The sequence below is a fragment of the Ylistrum balloti genome, unplaced genomic scaffold (assembly GCF_031769215.1).
Source record: "Ylistrum balloti isolate Yb309-2 unplaced genomic scaffold, AGI_CSIRO_Ybal_v1 Utg370504, whole genome shotgun sequence".
Classification (NCBI taxonomy): Eukaryota; Metazoa; Mollusca; class Bivalvia; order Pectinida; family Pectinidae; genus Ylistrum; species Ylistrum balloti.
The window spans coordinates 119,672-138,167 of record NW_026782326.1 but is presented as its reverse complement, the minus strand read 5'-3'; the positions used below and the strand labels follow the sequence as shown (position 1 = coordinate 138,167).

Here is an 18,496-nt window from a genome sequence, read left to right as displayed (position 1 = left end):
CCTTTAACCCCACTGGGTAGTTATTCTTTTTGTGTCTTTAATTCAAGCTTTGATTTATGCAGTGATTGACCTAAAACTCAATACCACATTGGAATATATTTTTTCCTGTGGATTATTCTAGATAAACAGAAGAACATAACATTTGTTTTTTCTACTCCGTATAACACTCTGACCTATTCTAAACTGAAAGAACACATTCGATCACTTGTTATGAGAACTTTCTTTGCCAAGAAAGACATATTTCATGCACTATACGTCCAAATCAAAGAGGAAATACACGAAGAACGGAATCATAAAAAACTTATCGAGGTTTTGGTTGACATCTTCGTCCGGAACACCTGGCCTTATTCTTGTACTTTTTCAGCAGTCTCCTTGTAAATCTTTCTGTTATCAATATCTTGCACTAGTTGTAATGGATTTTGGGTTTTGATTATAATTACGTTGACATGTTAGTATTTTCTTATTGTTTTTTCGACTTATCAATTTCCAGCCGTGGAGGTCACACACTTTAGAATCGATATTTCTTTTATGTAGGAGGGGTTTATACAGTCAATCCTCCAGAATGGCTAGTTTGGGGTAAATATTTGGCCTTCTTTCACTACCCCTCCGCTGCCACAATGACGTACCTGTTGGCGGACATAGAACCTGTGAGGTAATGCATTAGAGTTATTTAAAGAGAAATTAAAAGATTTTTTTCTCCATTTTTTAAACATGCGATATGATTAAATTTAATTCCTAGAATCAGGTGGTCAAAACCAAATGAAATAGTCGTTATTCCAACAAAGTATTTGTAATGAGTACAAAGAGACATTTATTTAGTGTACAAAATATACCTCCGATAAGATGAGTATTTTAAAACCCTGGACTACCGAACGACAGATATGTGTTATCAACTGAATATGTAGGTCAAATGTTTTTTCGTATTAAGAAATATATCTACATGATCTTTTTTTTCCATACATTTGTTCCAGGATTGAAATTTAAATTGTCACCCTTTCTACAGGTGTTACGAGACCAGCGTCGGTATTTATCCACAATGCATTGATAACGGAAACTTGACGATAACATCACGTGATGTACTGGATGGATTGGGAATTGAACTTCCGGTGTTTATCTATGTGATTACAATGACTGTATCGGTTTGTTTTATTCGTACATGTGGCTACTTCCTATTGAGATTAAAGAAATTCTGACCTCGATAAAAGCATCATCAAGACTGCAGGAACTAGTATAGGGAATGTTAAAAGATTCCCGCAGTCTTCAGGATAATTCACTCGTTAAAATATATATATATATATATATATATATATATATATATATATAAAAGGACGATATGGATACACCATCACAAACAGTTCTTTTGTCGCACTAAAAGTTGCCTGAATTAGCTTTCGTATGAAACCAGTAAACTGTTAGTAGTAACAGTAATATCACGTATATCAGACATTGTTTTAACCGATATCATTATAGAAAATAATCACCTATCTAGACACAATCAACATTGCTGGCTATCGTTACTAATATCAATAAAACTTATATCATTATTTGCTTGAGAAAATAATTCTTCATTTCACTTACCTATCATATAAGATCAACTTCTTGATTTGTAATACTGATATTATTACATAATCAATTAAGGAAATGTGCTGAAATTTACCAAAATAGATTAATCATTCCAGGAAGAATATTTGATTGCACAATTCAGATGCGTCATTTCAATTGAACCAACCAATCGATTACAACTCGATATATGTTATGTACAGATATAAAATACTAACAAGAGCTACACAAGGAGTCTTTTTCTATTGTTCAAAGTAAATTCTCACAACTGGCTCTGGTAATTAGAAACTAACATAAATATGGCTTGATATCTGGTAATATAGAACGTCTGTATTTAGATATAGTGCTGTGGTTTCTACGTATTTTGTAAAGATTCATTTTATAATTCCATAACCTTTAAGATGAGGTAGATGTCGATAAGTGCTACGTATAAAGGGATGCTTCAATTTTGATGTTATATATGTAGTTAAGGACCTATATCGAACATTCGTACATTAATGAACTGAATTTGTTATTTGTTGGTTATTACAGTGGCGTGTTCGGTAATTAAATGAAAATAGCAATTTACAAGACGTTAATCAAAATCAAGCCAATCTGAACACTGACTTGACTGAAATGGAATAAAATTGTAAAGACCAGTAGCACTGGATGATAATTTTGTTTATTTATGTGAGTGCTGTTTGCATGTTTAAGTTGCGGTAATCAATGAGTACACACTTAAATGCCAATCATTCCCTGTAAAAGGTACATGTACAATCTACACACAGTTTCTGTTAGGTAAAGAAAGGACAACGCTGTTAGCTTAACAAATTTTCTGATTATCCTTGAGATTTATTTCTTACATAGTGAACAATCGTAGGTTTAAAGAAAGATCAGTTCACGTGGTATATCGTTTCCATCGCAATACACAGTATCCCATTAAGTGTAGTAAGAATGTTGCCGAAACAATAGTTGCTATGTAGCAGTAGATTGGCAAGTCTATCCCTACATTGGCTAATACATCATGAGAGGTCACCAAATCTGCGGCATTATTACGACATCGTGGGTACTGCGTCAAACTCGTCTGGTTGCACCTGGAATTTGATATCATACATTATTTCATCGACATATAAAATATTCAGGCTGAAATATGTCGACATTTTGATAATGATGAGGGTGCTGTTGATGATGATAATGCTGATATCGAAGTGTAAAGCTCCACATTACGTGAAAAGGGGAATACATTGTGATTACCAAAGAAGCATATTCAGAGGTATAACTACAAACAAACATTGGCCAGTTCGTCAACTATTACAACACACATTGGCCAGTTCGTCAACTATTACTACAATCATTGGCCAATTTGTCGACTATTACTACAAACATTGGCCAGTTCGTCAACTATTACAACACACATTAGCCAGTTTGTCGACTATTACTACAAACATTGGCCAGTTCGTCAACTATTGCTACAATCATTAGCCAGTTTGTCGACTATTACTACAAACATTGGCCAGTTCGTCAACTATTGCTACAGTCATTGGCCAGTTCTTCAACTATTACTACAAACATTGACCAGTCCGTCAACTATTACTACAAACATTGGCCAGTTCGTCAACTATTGCTACAGTCATTGGCCAGTTCGTCAACTATTACTACAAACATTGACCAGTTTGTCAACTATTACTTCAAATATTTACCAGTCTGTCAACTATTGCAACAAACATTGGCCAGTTCGCAAACTATTGCTTCAAACATTGGCCAGTTTGTTAACTATTACTACAAACATTGGCCAGTTTGTCAACTATTGCTTCAAACATTGGCCAGTTTGTCAACTATTACTACAAACATTGGCCAGTTTGTCAACTATTGCTACAATCATTGGCCAGTTTGTCAACTATTACTACAAACATTGGCCAGTTTGTCAACTATTACTACAAACATTGGCCAGTTTGTCAACTATTGCTACAATCATTGGCCAGTTTGTCAACTATTGCTATAAACATTGGTCAGTTTGTCAACTATTACTACAAACATAAGCCACTCCATCAACTTACACTACGGTCAAAAGTGCTAACTTACGGAAGTGGATCCATATCTTTTAACAGGTATGACACTGATGCTGCGTAAGGGTAATGGGAGATTGAAAGATATTTACTCCATGACAGCCACGACGGGGGATGAGTGTTGAAAAACCCACCTACAATGTAATAGATAGAAGACGTAAGATATGGATATGTCCATTATTCATGGGGTAGACGTTATCAATTTATCATCAAACTTTCAGAATTATTAGAAGATCAGTTTATATATGCATCAAATGAGAGAACTGACAACGGGCTGGGATGTAAATTAATATCATTTCTAACCGCCATACTTACAATAAGTTGGAACAGCAGTGCAAAGAACACTTGCATCATTTAAAAACAAATAATGAAAGTATTGGTCCCAATTTGTATTTTCTGGTGGTATATAAGTTTAAGTAGTAAAATTTCTAAAAGAGATAATCAAAATATATGGTAACACATTCAAAACTGATTGTTTTTAGGATACATATGTAATGTACGAAGCATACGAAGTCTCCTCTGAGGTTATCTTAACTAAAACGCGGCAACGCCTTCTGGTTAACCACAACGTCTAGGATAATGAAAATTTGACTTGTAAGTTCCCACAATAAAGCCTGACAATGTTACTGAAAGAATTTACCTTGACCCATATTCCAGGTCATTTAATTTAAATTTGAAAGAATTCTGAATTAAACGTCTGGGTAACCAAAAGATCCAGGTTTATGATATTTTTGTAGGTACCCTGCCTATGGTATTTATAAAGGTAATGACATTGATCCGTATTCAATGTCAAATTTGTAAAAACCTTCCGATGGCTTCACCTGTTTACAAATTTTATCGATTGAAGTCATAACATAATCCAACAGTTGTAGACAAACAATCTAGCGAAAGACATATAAGTTCCAAAGTTTTTAATGGATTTGATACAAACCCATCGTATCTGTGATTTGAAATATCACATGTGCAACACAGGACCTTTAGCCTCTTGTTCCTTATGTAACGTTCGTCTTTATTGGGTTGTATTGTAGTGGCTTTCTAAAAATTGGCAATGACAGTTTTTGTGACTCTAATGCAGTGAATATTTCTATAAATAGTTATTGTCCAATTCATAACTATAATAGGCTGACATATATTTTTGTTTAGTAATACTTGCCTATCAATAACCCTCCTAGTAGAATCACATCCATGAATCGGAAACAAAGCTTAAGGTTGACGAAACATATTCCTACGACACTTGCTAAACTCTGAAATAATGGAATAAATGAAGAAATCTCTGAACATTAAAGCTTCTATTCTATAGACAAGATGTCGTGAGTGATATTAAAACGCTTGAGTATTTGGCAATCTTTCCGTTATTGTTATCACAACTCTTGCTTTGTTTTCTCCTTCAATTCAATTTTGTCATACATTGCCTGCCAGTAAGTTTCTTTACACACATATTTTATGTTTTTGCATATGATCTGTATATCATGGTTTCCATGGTAAATGTTTTATACTCCATAACGTTCTGCATCTATATTTCTAATGTTAACTTGGAATTATTTTCAGTTGTGATATAGTAAACAGGAAATATCAAAGCGCATATATCCTTATTTAAGTAATTTTAAAAATGATGAATATTGAATTTACTTGTACAAGAAGACCGTTAAGAATCCCGATACCACAGAAGACAAAATAGCCATCCAGGCCCCCGAGGCCAGCTGCCCAATACAAGACTGTGTTAAAGATAGTCGGGATGACAAGAAGTAGTGGTAGTTCGGTAGTCAGTCTGGACACATAAAAGATTGACAATCTGTAGGCTCCAACTGTTCGCTCTTTCCACACCACACCCCTATCAGTTGAATCTGCATACCAACATCATCTTAATTCAAATTAAATTGAAATTAAATAGGAAATAGTTGCTAAACATGAACAATTGAAAAATGTACATGGCGACATTAAACAATGAAAATTAGACCAGGTATTCTGGAAAGGTAAACGTCTTCTGTTTCATCGAAGACAGCCTTATGACAACAAGATAAACAGCAACGGAAATGGGCCGAAAATGAAAATGGATTATATCTCATTGAGATCATGATGTCAACCATAATTTGTGGCGTTGATATTGCTGTTTAACAGATGTATCTGCATTGGTTAATAAGTCCTGTTTCATATTTATTTATAAAATGTAATGCAATCGTTGTGGGTGATAGAGGATTTAAAATATATGCTTATTCTACAACTTGCAAGACGGATAATTAATATATACATATGGCCAAATTTGTAAAGTAAGATTGTTTAAATAAAACATATAACTGCTTGTTATATCAATATCCATGAAATAGTTTGATTCGACACTGACAAAATTGGCAAATAGAAACAAAACAGAGTAAACCAACAGAGTTAACCTTACTACATTCTTGTCCTTTGTACAATTTTAGTATTCTGGTCATCTCTGACGGAAACTCTGGCGCCAACATATGGGTAAACAAACAATTTTATTCCAAAATTTTATGATCAAAGAACCATACACCAAACAATACACATGTATACGCTGTTACGTACGGCCTAATATTGTTGAAAAGGAAATTTGCAGTCCCCAGTGCAGAAAGGAACAGGTGACCTATAACAACAAATGTATATACTTACAATAGAGGAGTGATCTCTGCTCACACAGCAGCTTAGATTTATAGCAATAATATACGTGATGTACCTTGTATGTTATAATGTTGACGTTAGATGTAGCCACGGATCCTTTATAATGCTAATGTAATATCTTAAATGGAAAGCAAAATTTGTCAGTGACTCTGTGACGATATAGTTTATTTCTGTTAAATGTCACTGATGTTACTCAAGAAAAACACCGTGTAGGTCTCAGTGAAACTATTGTAGAAGATGAAAACATGATATGATGCCGGTGCAATATCATTGTAATGTTAACATAGAGAAAGGAATGACAAATGAGCAAAGGATTCTGACTATCTGACATATTAATGAATCATTTGATAACATTAAGCCAACCAGTGGTGTCTGGTCAATAAATGCACAGAGAAAAACATTGTATTTGATGCAACACATTTTTCCAAGGTTTTCGTTAACGATGCATGCTGAAGTTGATGTATAACGTTCAGTACGACTGTGATAATAAAATGACTTATACAAACCATTCCCATCTTATCTCTCAATGTCTTTTCGCTGTTTTCAATTTGAAAATACAGCATGCCAAATATGACGGCCAATACGGCAGCGTGTATGATGTCATATCTCTGGAATATTCTACCCTTTGCCTGCTTATACGACCTCCAGTTCAGTAGCTTTAGCTGGTTCCACGACGACGTTGGCCAGCGGTTTGTCTCTTTTTCCTCCAGAACGAACGCTATATACAATGAATGTTTACCACAAGGCTCATATGTGAAATGACATCATGCACATTAATATTTACTGGAATAAAAATGCTATTTTGTTAATAGTAAATTATCATCAAATCAGAACAAGATGTTTATTAGAAATTAGACACAAGTTATCACGTTTATATAATGGCATTCATTCTTATAAAACTTGTGAGTGATACCAAAGGAATTAAATTTCCAGATGATACCGAGAAAAGATATAAACAGACATTGCCAGAATCCAATAAAACAATAAATAACGTAATGTCATTTTAAAACTTGATGATTTCAAAATAATGCCAATTCCGTGATATTCTGAATCGTGCCACTATTCAAACGAACTAAGCATAGCATGAAGGACTATTTGAAATTTTGAGAGAACCATTTTGATAATTTTGTTTTCTAGATAGAATAGCTTACCAGATATCGGACGTGTTCCTTCCGTGTTATTACCATGTTCGTAGTGTGTACCATGATTCTCACACAATTTGTGCAAATTACTATCCGCAATAGACAAAGAATTTCCATTGCTATTAATGAAAAAATGGAAACAGCTGTTCACAATAACATATTGGTTTATTTTGTGAAACGTTCCTTAATGACATGTTGAATAATTGCTTGACAATAGTTCAATAATGATGAGTAGCTTTCATTTCTGGTAATCTACGTAGATCATAGTGGTTAAGACAATAGATGTAGGCAGTTCGATATAATAAGCAGCATTCATTTCTGGAAATCTAGGTAGATCCCATTCAGATGGAACAAAAGTCTTTACCTGAATTCTTTGGAACAATTTTTTATCATGTTGATGGTTTTCTCATCTGATGTTAATACTCCTACTGAAAAGACATTTTACATATATTTAAGATAGGTACAATATCAAATCATATACCAGCTCAAAATTATTAAGTCTTGCTAGTTTTATTCCATTAAAGGTTTTTCAGTCGAATATTTTCAAGGAAAACTGTTTTTAAATGTGATTATAGATAGACGATCAATCACAGCAATAGTAGTACTATATTTTGCATTATTTTATGATGTTTCCTGTAATAATAACAAATACACTTTGTTTGGAAATGTGATTATAGATAGACGATCAGTCACAGCAATAGTAGTACTATATTTTGCATTAAATAATCTTTTTCTATATTTTAATTTTCCTAACTTTAATTGGGATTCCCGCACATATTGTTCCTAGCATCAGTGAATAGTCTTGGAATAACAACAAAGCTTCATAACGTAATTTTATTACTCGGTATGTCCTCTATACACTTATAACTTACGCAAGTAGTCGGCGGGGTTGTACCGAGGATTGTATGTAAATCCGAGACTACTGAAGTAAACCGTAGCTTCTGCAGCGACACCATAGTAAACTCGCTATCAATACAAAACGTTGTTAATGGTTTCGTCAAATATATCGTGTTGTATGATATTATCTGTTCTGGATAGTAAAAAATTCTGTGAATGAAACACGCTAATGATTAGGATATAGAAGGACTACGGTGGTATTACTAGTCTATACTCGACAGAAATATTTACAAACGTCTCTTACTGGACTAGCTATCCAGTCAATCATCATATCATTGTACCATTTTATTACTGTCAAATTGTATTGTAACACTACTAAACACAAACTTTTTCAGGCAGGTCAATTTTGTTTTCACCTAATGTGACAACACATTTATATACGAAATTGTGTATATCTGTTATCCAAATAAATAATCCGGTTCTCATTTACAGAAAATAAACATCGCCTGGAATTGGAATTGATTAAAATGGTTTGGGTTGTTCATATATACATGTTATGACATCATGCTGCTTATCTTTTAGTGTATTTATCTATAACTGTCTTATCAATAGTGATGCTGACCATTTCCTTAAGTCAATTTTAAAAGTTATCTGCTGTTATAATTACTTACTTAAAAATCAATATACATCAATGAAACTTAATCAAGGGGTGTTTATATCACAAACGAATTAAAATTTAAGGCGATGTGTTAATGTTTTACCTGTCCCTCCGCCAGCAGCAATAAGGTGGAGAACATATGATAGATTTTACTGGAAGGTTGGTGAATTGTGACCATTAATATCTTATTGTATTCCGAGGCGTACTTCTTTAGTTGTCCCATCAGCCTGTGTGCAGAACTCGAATCTAAACCGGACGTTGGTTCCTATAATAACGACAATTTCACACTATTTTGTTTATTTCAATACTCGTTATCTCAACACCCGAGTCAAACCATGTGAGACATTATGAGGACTGCTTTCCTATATTTACCTTGATATCTGTTTCATATATGTACTTCACTGTCTTATACGAAGAAGCAAACATATTTCATTTCCGATGGTTGATATAATTTACACATTACAGAGTGCAAGGTAGAAATACGCTGTAAAGACAAAGTGGTTTAAATCAAATCGACATCCTATTATTGACACTGCCCTTTGTATCTGAATGTCTAAGGAACACCTGTGTACATTCTTTATGTATTTGACTACTCGGAACTTACAATAACTCCAGTATGACGTGTGCATGGTGAGGACACGATAGCGACTCCAGCAATATATGTTCACATTGGCCCCATTGAAAACCTCTGTTTAAGTCTTAACTTATTAGACTAACCTGTGAAGTGGAATTTACCAAAAATCTGTTCGTAAAAGTGCATTGTGCACACCCTGGGATGGTGTAAGTGATAATTCCAAAATGTCGGACTATTCCTGTACAGATTTTGAAAGTATAAGCCGTTGCTTCCAACAATCAGACGCGAAGATCTCGCATCCCTTTTCAAAAACTTGATGACGATATTTCTAGCAATAAGGAAAGGGTTGAGAGAGCGGAAGACAAAATAGAGTCTCTGAACTTTTCTGTTGAAAATGTATATGATGCTAACAAAACCCTTTAGGAAGTAACTGTCCCACATCTAAATGAAAAGATAAAGAAAGAATCAGACGAGCAACTAGCCCTTGAGGTTTGGGGACGAACGTGTAATTTGGTAGTTAGAGGTGTCAAGGGTGAGAAAAATGAAAAGCCAGTTGATTCTCTATTGGTCCTCCGCCAATTCTTTATGGACATCCTGATGTTAAGTGAGGATGTTGTCAAACAGATGTTGTTCCAAGCCGTGCATAGACGGCCTAATGGCCCTGATGGAAAACGGAACATCATTGTTCGGTTCCTTTCACTTATCGACATTGTCCTTAATCAAGTTCGTTCCACCCTTGGACCGAAATCAGGATATGCAGTGGTTCCAGACCTACCACCCTCATTGGCCAAGTTACGCTACGAGCTTCTGGTAGAACGTAGACAGATGGCACAAGCGGAACGCTCCAAATACAAGTTAATCTATCTGAAAGAGTCGCCCTTCCTCAAGTTAGTGAGATAATCATTGGGACTAACACAAAGTAAACATGTGGCATGGTGAACATTCTATATATTCGGTATAATCTATCATGAAGAATTTGAAATTGCAATTCTTCTAAAAGTTAAATTGAAGATATATTCATAAGTATTTCCGCAATTTAAAGTCTGTCGCATTGTGTTATATTTTGGCCAATATCATACTTTTAGGTTTACCTTCTGTTCTTTTCTATTGAAGCCTTTCTGATTAGCAAGGTTAATCATTCGATCAATGTCTCTATATAAATTGTATGCTGTTGGTTAACATTGGTACATTGTACATGTATAATTTAACACAAATACTCTGCCATAGAGTGATCGGTAGGAATGTTATTTACCTGTCCACATCTCCACAGGTGACATGTGAACGCAGATACAAGAGCCCGTGTGCGCCCGTGCGTGTAAGAGCGCAGAAAGACTTAGCAAATTGTGTATAGCACATTAGTTAACTACATGTATTTGAAAGTGTTTAACGTTTATAACGTTGATTTGGCGTTGAAGATTTAAGCGTTAATTTGGCGCTAATGTTAACATGTGAAAGCTTAAACTTTAAATAATGTTATACCCTGGTTTAAGTTTAGTGTTAGCAAGTTAGCGTTTTTGACGTTGAACTTTGATGTCCAATAAATAAAAAAAAATAGCGCTAAATAATGTTTTTGAACTTTTGCATTGAATAGCGTTAAATTAACATTTAAAAAGACTGACAAGGTACATTTAATATAATTCAAAGTTTGATATATTTTGTATGCAAATAATTTTTTCTGTCTTCACGTAGTAAAATGTTGTCTTCTGGTCAAAAGGTATACACAACCAGAAATATATTATTTTTTACGCGGTTAACTATGAAACTTCATTTGATGGAAAAAATATTAATACATGAAGTGTGTATTATTATTTTGATATAAGCTGGAGAATCGTTCTTGTTACAACCTCTATCTAGAGCTGCATCTTTATATGTTTATTTTTGTATTCTACATACTGTGGATGACTGGGATATCGGGGAGGGAATTTCAAGGGATAAGGGTGGGGAAAGAGGGGGTTATACTTTCTTTGGTCCACATAAACATGACATTACCTAACTGCATACAAAACTGGTCCATCTATACTGTAGCAATGTATTACTTATTCCCGGAGAAGATTACAGAAGTTGATTATGGGTGAACTTACTATAGCTAGTATGAACTGCCGAGGGCTATAAGATAACATAAAGAGAAGGGATATATTTCATTTAAGCAGGGAAAGAAATTATGACATTTCAGTATTTATAGATACTCATTCTAAAGCATCTTCAGAACGGTACTGGAAACATGAATGGGGTCTGGATTGCTATTTTTGTTCTCATACAGGAAATAGTCCTGGTGTTGCTAAATTGTTCAAAAATAGTTTTGAAAAAAAAAACATACATAGGGTTTTGTCCGATGATTTTGGAAACTTCATAATTCTTGACATAAGTATTCAAAACCAAAGAATGACTCTATCATGTGTGTATGGTCCAAAGACTGATTTGTCGGATTTTTTTCACCGTTTAAAAAGGAATGTTTGTCTTTTTGATAATGACTCAGTAATTATAACTGCAGATTTCAACGCTTTCTTTTCATTCGAAGATACTCGCAAATATATTAGGGAAAACAATAAAAATGTTAGGCTTGCTATAATTGATACTATGGACGAACTCGACTTAGTAGATATTTGGGGAGTTCAGCTTCCAGATACTAAAGGTTTAGCTGGTTTGGGCATAGTGGAAAAGCTAGTCGGCTTGATTAGTTTCCTCTGACCTTCAGCCCCTGGTAAACTTCTCCTACAAAGGATTGAAATACTAATCTGATCATGCACCAATTATTAAGTTAAAGCTACATAATCATGAACGGGGTTATTTATTATGATTTGATAAAACTTATACCGATATTGTTAAAACTGTTATTAACCAAGTTCTTACAAATTATGCAGTGGATGAAATAGTTGACAATAATTTCGACAACACTCACCTTTCAGTGAATGATCAACTTTTGTGGGAAATGATAAAATTAGCTATAAGGGGCAAAACTATTTCATATGCTAGTTGGAAAAAGAAGGAGAAAAAAGAAAGAATGGGCAAATTAGAATCAAAAATATTACAGTAACAGAGTGACCCTTTGGCGTTTGAAAATCAAGAAACAGCTGTCATTTTAGAGGAAAAAGAAAATGAACAAAGAAACTACACTGAAAAACTTATTCCTTAATTAATTCTTAATGATGGTTCTGAACTTGTAAATATTGAAAATATTTTGGAAGAACAAAGACTATTTTACGAAAATTTATATATTTCCAGATACCCTTACATAACCGAAGACCAAACTGAGATTTTTTTTGTAATGATAATCCGTTAATTGATAAACTTAGTGAAGAAGAAAAACAATTTAGTGATAGTGATATCACTGAAGCAGAATGCGCGAATGCTCTTTTTTAAATGAAAAACTGTACATCACCAGGTTTAGACGGCGGCTTTACATTGGAATTTTATAAGTGCTTTTGGAAAGATTTAAAAGGTTTTCTTATTAATTCAATACAGTACAGTTTTAAAACCAAACAATTATCTATCACGCAAAAACAAGGCGTAACAACATGTTTACCAAACCAAACAAACGTCACTAGTTGTCTAATAAATAATGGCTTTTGTTCAAATTTCTTTGATATGAAGTGTTCGTCAGAGAGATCCTCTCTCGCCTTCTTTGTTTATTCTTGTAATAGAAACTTTAAGTGCCGCTTTGAAGTATTCCCCTGATATAAATGGTATTAAAAAGACGGAACGGAGATTTTGGCGAGTCAGTATGCGGACGATTCTACATTATATCTTGATGATGAAGAAAGATCATTGAAAGAGGCAATATATATCTTAGACTCCTTTGGAAACTGTGCTGGGTTAAAAGCTAATTATGAGAAAACGGAGGCAATTTGGATAGGCAGGAAAACCTTTTAACAGATCGAGGACTAAAGTGGAACCTCACAGGTAAATTAAAACTTCTTGGTATTAAATATGATCTTAGTAAAACAGACAACCTTTGTTAATTATGAAGAAAAATAAAAGAAATTGAAGGTATTTTAAAAAATTGGTCCCTAAGAAATCTCACCATATCTGGTAAAATTACAGTGATTAAATCACTTGCATTACCTTTTCTAGTACAAGTGTTTACCGTGTTACCAAATCCACCACATCATATAGGTTATAAAATAGAAAGTATATGTTTCAGTTTTATTTGGAACGATAAAAGAGATAAAATTAAGCGTTCTACTTTCAAGAATAATTATGAAAATGATGGATTGAAAATGACAGATATTGAATGTTTTATAAATTCTTTGACACTAACATGGGTAAAGAAATTACTCGATCCCCGAAATACATCTCTCTAGAAATTACTATTGCTAGATGATCTAGAAAGATATGGCAACTATAATATTCTTGCATATAACAGATATGACATGATAAAAATAGTAAGAAATCTCAACTCGTTCTGGAGAGATGTATTTTTGGTACGGAGTAATCTCAACAGAGAGTAAAACAGAATCTTACCTTTCGCAACCAGTTTGGTTCAATAGTAACATTAAAAAAGGAAATGAATAAGTATATTACCAGCTATGGCAAGATAAGGGTATCAATGATATTTCAGATTTTTTCGATAATGAGGGTAAAGTACTAACTTTTCAGCAGTTTAGGGAACATTTTGATATTCCACATGTACAAAGAATTCAATTCAATGGTTTGATTTCAGCCATCACAGATACATGGAAAAGACTAATTCGTAATTATGGCAGTAATGCTGTTAGAGAAACAGAAAATATCAGGTTTATTACAAGAACGAGAAACCAAACAAAAATCTTTTATTCAAAATTTTGTTCCACAATAATTTCTGAAAATGTAAAAGCAACGGAAAAGTGGTCACAGGATATTCAAAACTTTGAAATTGACTGGAATAGAATTTATTTGATAACAAGAACATGTACAAATGATGTAATTTTGCAGAATTTTCAATTCAAAATCAATCATAGAATATTATGTACAAATACATTCCTTAATAAAAGCAGTATCAAAGATAGTAATAGATGCAGCTTTTGTGATTTGAAGACGAAGATATTTATCATAAATTTTGGGGTTGTATTCATGTAAACACGATTTATCCAATGGACGCCATTTTTGGTTGTTCAAATAATAATCAAAATAATTTAGTAATAAATTGTTGCCTTTTAATAATAAGACGATATATATATGTAGATGTAATTCAATTGTGCCATCAATAAGAGGAATCTTTCCATTCATGAAACGATATAAAGAAATCGAGATAATTGCTTAAAGACAGTTTTGTTTTAATAAAATGCAGGAAATAACACAAAAATGGCGTACTTTTGACAACCATTTCTGTTTATTAGTATGTCTTATTCTCTAGATAGAGAAAATGAATTGTAATGAATCGTAACTATTTAAATACATTGAAAAGTATATGTCATCAATTAGATATTATCATGTCAATATGTGGACTAAAATGAAATATTTTTTTTTTATGTATTACAAAAAAAAAAAAAAAAAGTGGCAACCTTGACAGGAAAAAGCAACTTCTGTACCTTTAACTTCGTTGGATTGCTATTCAGACTGTGTTTGCTAAGTAAAATGGAATTGTTTTGATAGAACTAGACATACACTGAAAAAAAAAATACAGTAACTCACATCTATAAGGAGAATGTCTGGATCTGTCAACAATTCACATGCGATATGTGTCCTCTTTCTCTCTCCTCCAGACAGACCTCTCTGGAAAGCATCACCAATCACTGGAAGCAGAGATGTCAATGTGAACTTAAAATTCGGCTTATATTTCATATTCTACTGCCCCGACCCCTGAATTGTAACATTAGAATTGTAACATTAGAGTCCTCTAGTCATTAGCTTTTCCATCGCCATTCTATGAAAATATCTGCAATGTTTACAAATTAAAACCGTAGACTTGCATTAGCATTAAAACACAATATGACGAGGTACATACATTTATCATTATCTGATATTTAACATTAATTAGTAACAAACCTGTATTTATACAATGTTGTAGGTCCAGAGTTGTAACGATCTTCTCAATACGATCCAATTTCTCCTGTTTTGAAAATGTGTCTGATACTCGCATCATCGCTGAGAACTGAAATATTCCAAATTATTGTTACTTCTATAATGGTATTCTCAATATAAAGGGAAACGTAATTAAAGTTTTTACTGCGATAACAAGGAAGTCATATCACAGTGAAACAGTTGATTGATCCATCGTGAAAATAAACAAGATGGTGTTGATAACCCATTGTTAGTTCAGAGATGTAAACTGTTCAATGAAATAGCTCATTCTTGTCGACTTGGTCCCTGTTTGAATTTATGACCTTCCATTCTATAGTAACTGTCTTCAAAACCATAACCTGAATTCTGCGAGAAGCTACTTCCCTTGTGAAATGTAATCTATGTATTAAATGATGTTTTAATAAGAAAGTCTCTCTTTTTTTCTGTAGCCTTTAATGCCATATATGCTGATAAAAACTAGTTCTCGTCAAATACTTCAGCAATAATAAAATGGATGTATTCGACTTATTCCCGACTTTGTCTTTTTAGCACGATATACACTGGTATACCTTACAACACAAAATATTGAAATATCTCAACTTCGAAGAAACTTTAGTGAAAAACTGAACAAAAGAAGATTTGAATGGAAATTTTTCAAAAGTGTTCAATGTAAGTAAAGTTAAGTGTTCCTGAAGGAAAAACGTCTTTTGTCTTATGGTCGTCATCCACCATGTAAATCTTGATCAATCAAAGTAACTAATGTCACGTTCCAAAATGAGGACATATCATAGAATATCGTAATTTATGTTTCAATATTCTACCATTTCTGTAATATATGTACGTACGTAGAGTGTTTCCCACAGCGTCAGGTTTGGCAGAAATACGTCTTCCTGCATCACGTAACCTAAATGACGGCGCTGTTGCTTGTTAAATGGTGAACCATTCAGTGTTATGTCCCCTGATGTGACGCTGACTTTCCCTGCTATGGAATGTAGAAGAGTTGTCTTTCCAGAACCTGAAGCATTAATCAATAATTATTGAATAATCTCACAAACATTTTACATTAGCTATTCTTTCTGGCCACGGCATACATTATTTTCCAACAGCACCAAGGTAAGATTGTCATCTATCTCGACTGTTAAATCTTACGTAGCTATTCTATCTTATTGAGGTTCTTTCAGGTAATTTCAGGTAAATCGAGAAACCTCATCCGTGTTTGCAAGCTAACATAAGATATAGTATCTTGTACATAGGTAGTATCATCCTAAAACGGAAACAGATGTAATCGATTTTTTTTTTAAACTTTGCAGATTTAAATAAAGTTTGCATTGAAAACATGACTGAAACCTTTATAGCATGATAGTAACAAAGAATGCCTGAATTTAGAATCACTTTAAAAGAAGACTGAATATATTTTTCATGGCTGCAAGATTCAAAATACATATTTCCGTAGTTTCCATTATTTGAGAAACATTGTTTCACAGAAAATCTGAGGTAGTGTGGACATTTGAAAAACAATGCTTGATATATTTAAGCAAATAGCAATTTTATTGACGATCAAAGCGGACATTTGTTTGAGCTACGGAAATTCATTCAAAATACAATCCTTATTCAGGTTATTGATGTTATTGAAAACCATATAATTATTCATTGCTGACCTAGTAACTCAAAGAACATTATGTATCAGTAAACATGTACATGTTTCTTGATTAAAAATGATTTTTAAGTATGATTCTATTATCTAAATAATGGTGAATTAAAACCCATTCGAGATGTCGGTTCTGCATTAATGTAAATTCTATATTGGTTGGTCGATTAACAGGTTTTTCGTCCCCTTGACTCCTCCCGTGTTCGGGTATCACCTCACTGATGAACGTCAGTGTTCTGGCGACGTGAAGGGGCGACCTGCATCCCCCTCATTGGGATGGAACCGTCTGTAGCAGTGATCATTTGATAATAATAGTCTTAGAAGAACAAAAATGAATATCGTCTGATGCTATCCTTAGATCCCTGGACTGGCATTATCACGCCTACTCTTTTACTCTTTTACAAACAGTCTCAGGGGATCTTTAGTATGCGAGGGTGGACAATCCTCACACGGGCCACCGTTTATAGTCCCATCCGCTGGACTATAGTTAGTAGTTAGTTCAGTGCAGGTGAAATTGTAATTAACATTATTATTGACACATGTATTTTGTTGTTCCGCTTTGAAAACTTTTCAATCATATGGAAATTCTATTTCTATTGCTAAGGACTATATAATTATCTCCCCTTGCGTAATTTAGTAAATGTGTTCTTTTCTTGTATACGATGTGCTGAAATTTCTAAGGGAAATTCTTAACGTAATTTCCTCAAATGAAAATCTAAAAATATAGTGATCCCTGATGTATAAGGTTTGCATAGTTGTAATTCTAACTTTTAACCCTTAAAATGGGTCATGATGTCAACAACTTAGAATGAAACGCAAGACAGGTCAAATAAATGACATTTGTGTTAATCAGAGCAAGAAGAGCATCAGTCCATGAAATAATAAGGTAACTCCAGTTTATCGTTTATAGTATGTTCCTAATATATAACTAATTTATACTTCAATAATCATCAGAAAATGATACATTTGGAAGTAGTGGTGATTTACTCCTTTCCATGTCATACATGACATTAGAAGTCATCATTAGACAACTTCAGAAAAAAATAAAGGTTTCCTTTTTCTAGACAGTACTCACCGCTTGGCCCCATCACAGTCAACATATCTCCACTGCTAGCTGATCCCGAGACATGTTTTAATATTTCTTTATGTTGTGATTTAAAACACAAATCAGAAAAGTTTAACTGTCGTACTGCTGTCATCACGATCGGCTGAAGTTTAAACCAGTTTGTAAGTGGTGTTAACGTGTATCGAGATACCATATAAATGCACACCGGTTTTCAGGTGGATAAGATCCCTGTCCTGTCAGTTGTATTTGATTTATATTCAAAGTAGTAAGCATGACGATAGGGTACACCAGCTGTTCTTGTCGAAAATCGACTCCCAAGCCAAGATTAGTCAGCTTATCAAATTCCATAC

At 33.7% G+C, this 18,496-nt stretch overlaps 1 protein-coding gene across 1 annotated transcript; it reads right to left on the bottom strand.

Moving 5' to 3' along the window:
- Window positions 1-2,437: 2,437 nt before the first annotated feature.
- On the bottom strand, window positions 2,438-18,279 carry LOC132555551 (uncharacterized). The gene is made up of 12 exons (XM_060219900.1): window positions 18,156-18,279; window positions 16,278-16,447; window positions 15,418-15,523; window positions 15,064-15,164; window positions 8,983-9,144; window positions 8,257-8,350; window positions 6,749-6,960; window positions 6,150-6,207; window positions 5,235-5,449; window positions 4,759-4,849; window positions 3,622-3,739; window positions 2,438-2,633 (listed from the first exon to the last, which is right to left on the bottom strand). Exons 1-12 carry the CDS (start codon window positions 18,277-18,279, stop codon window positions 2,438-2,440), a joined length of 1,647 nt encoding a protein of 548 aa, XP_060075883.1.
- Between the last annotated feature and the right edge of the window lie 217 nt (window positions 18,280-18,496).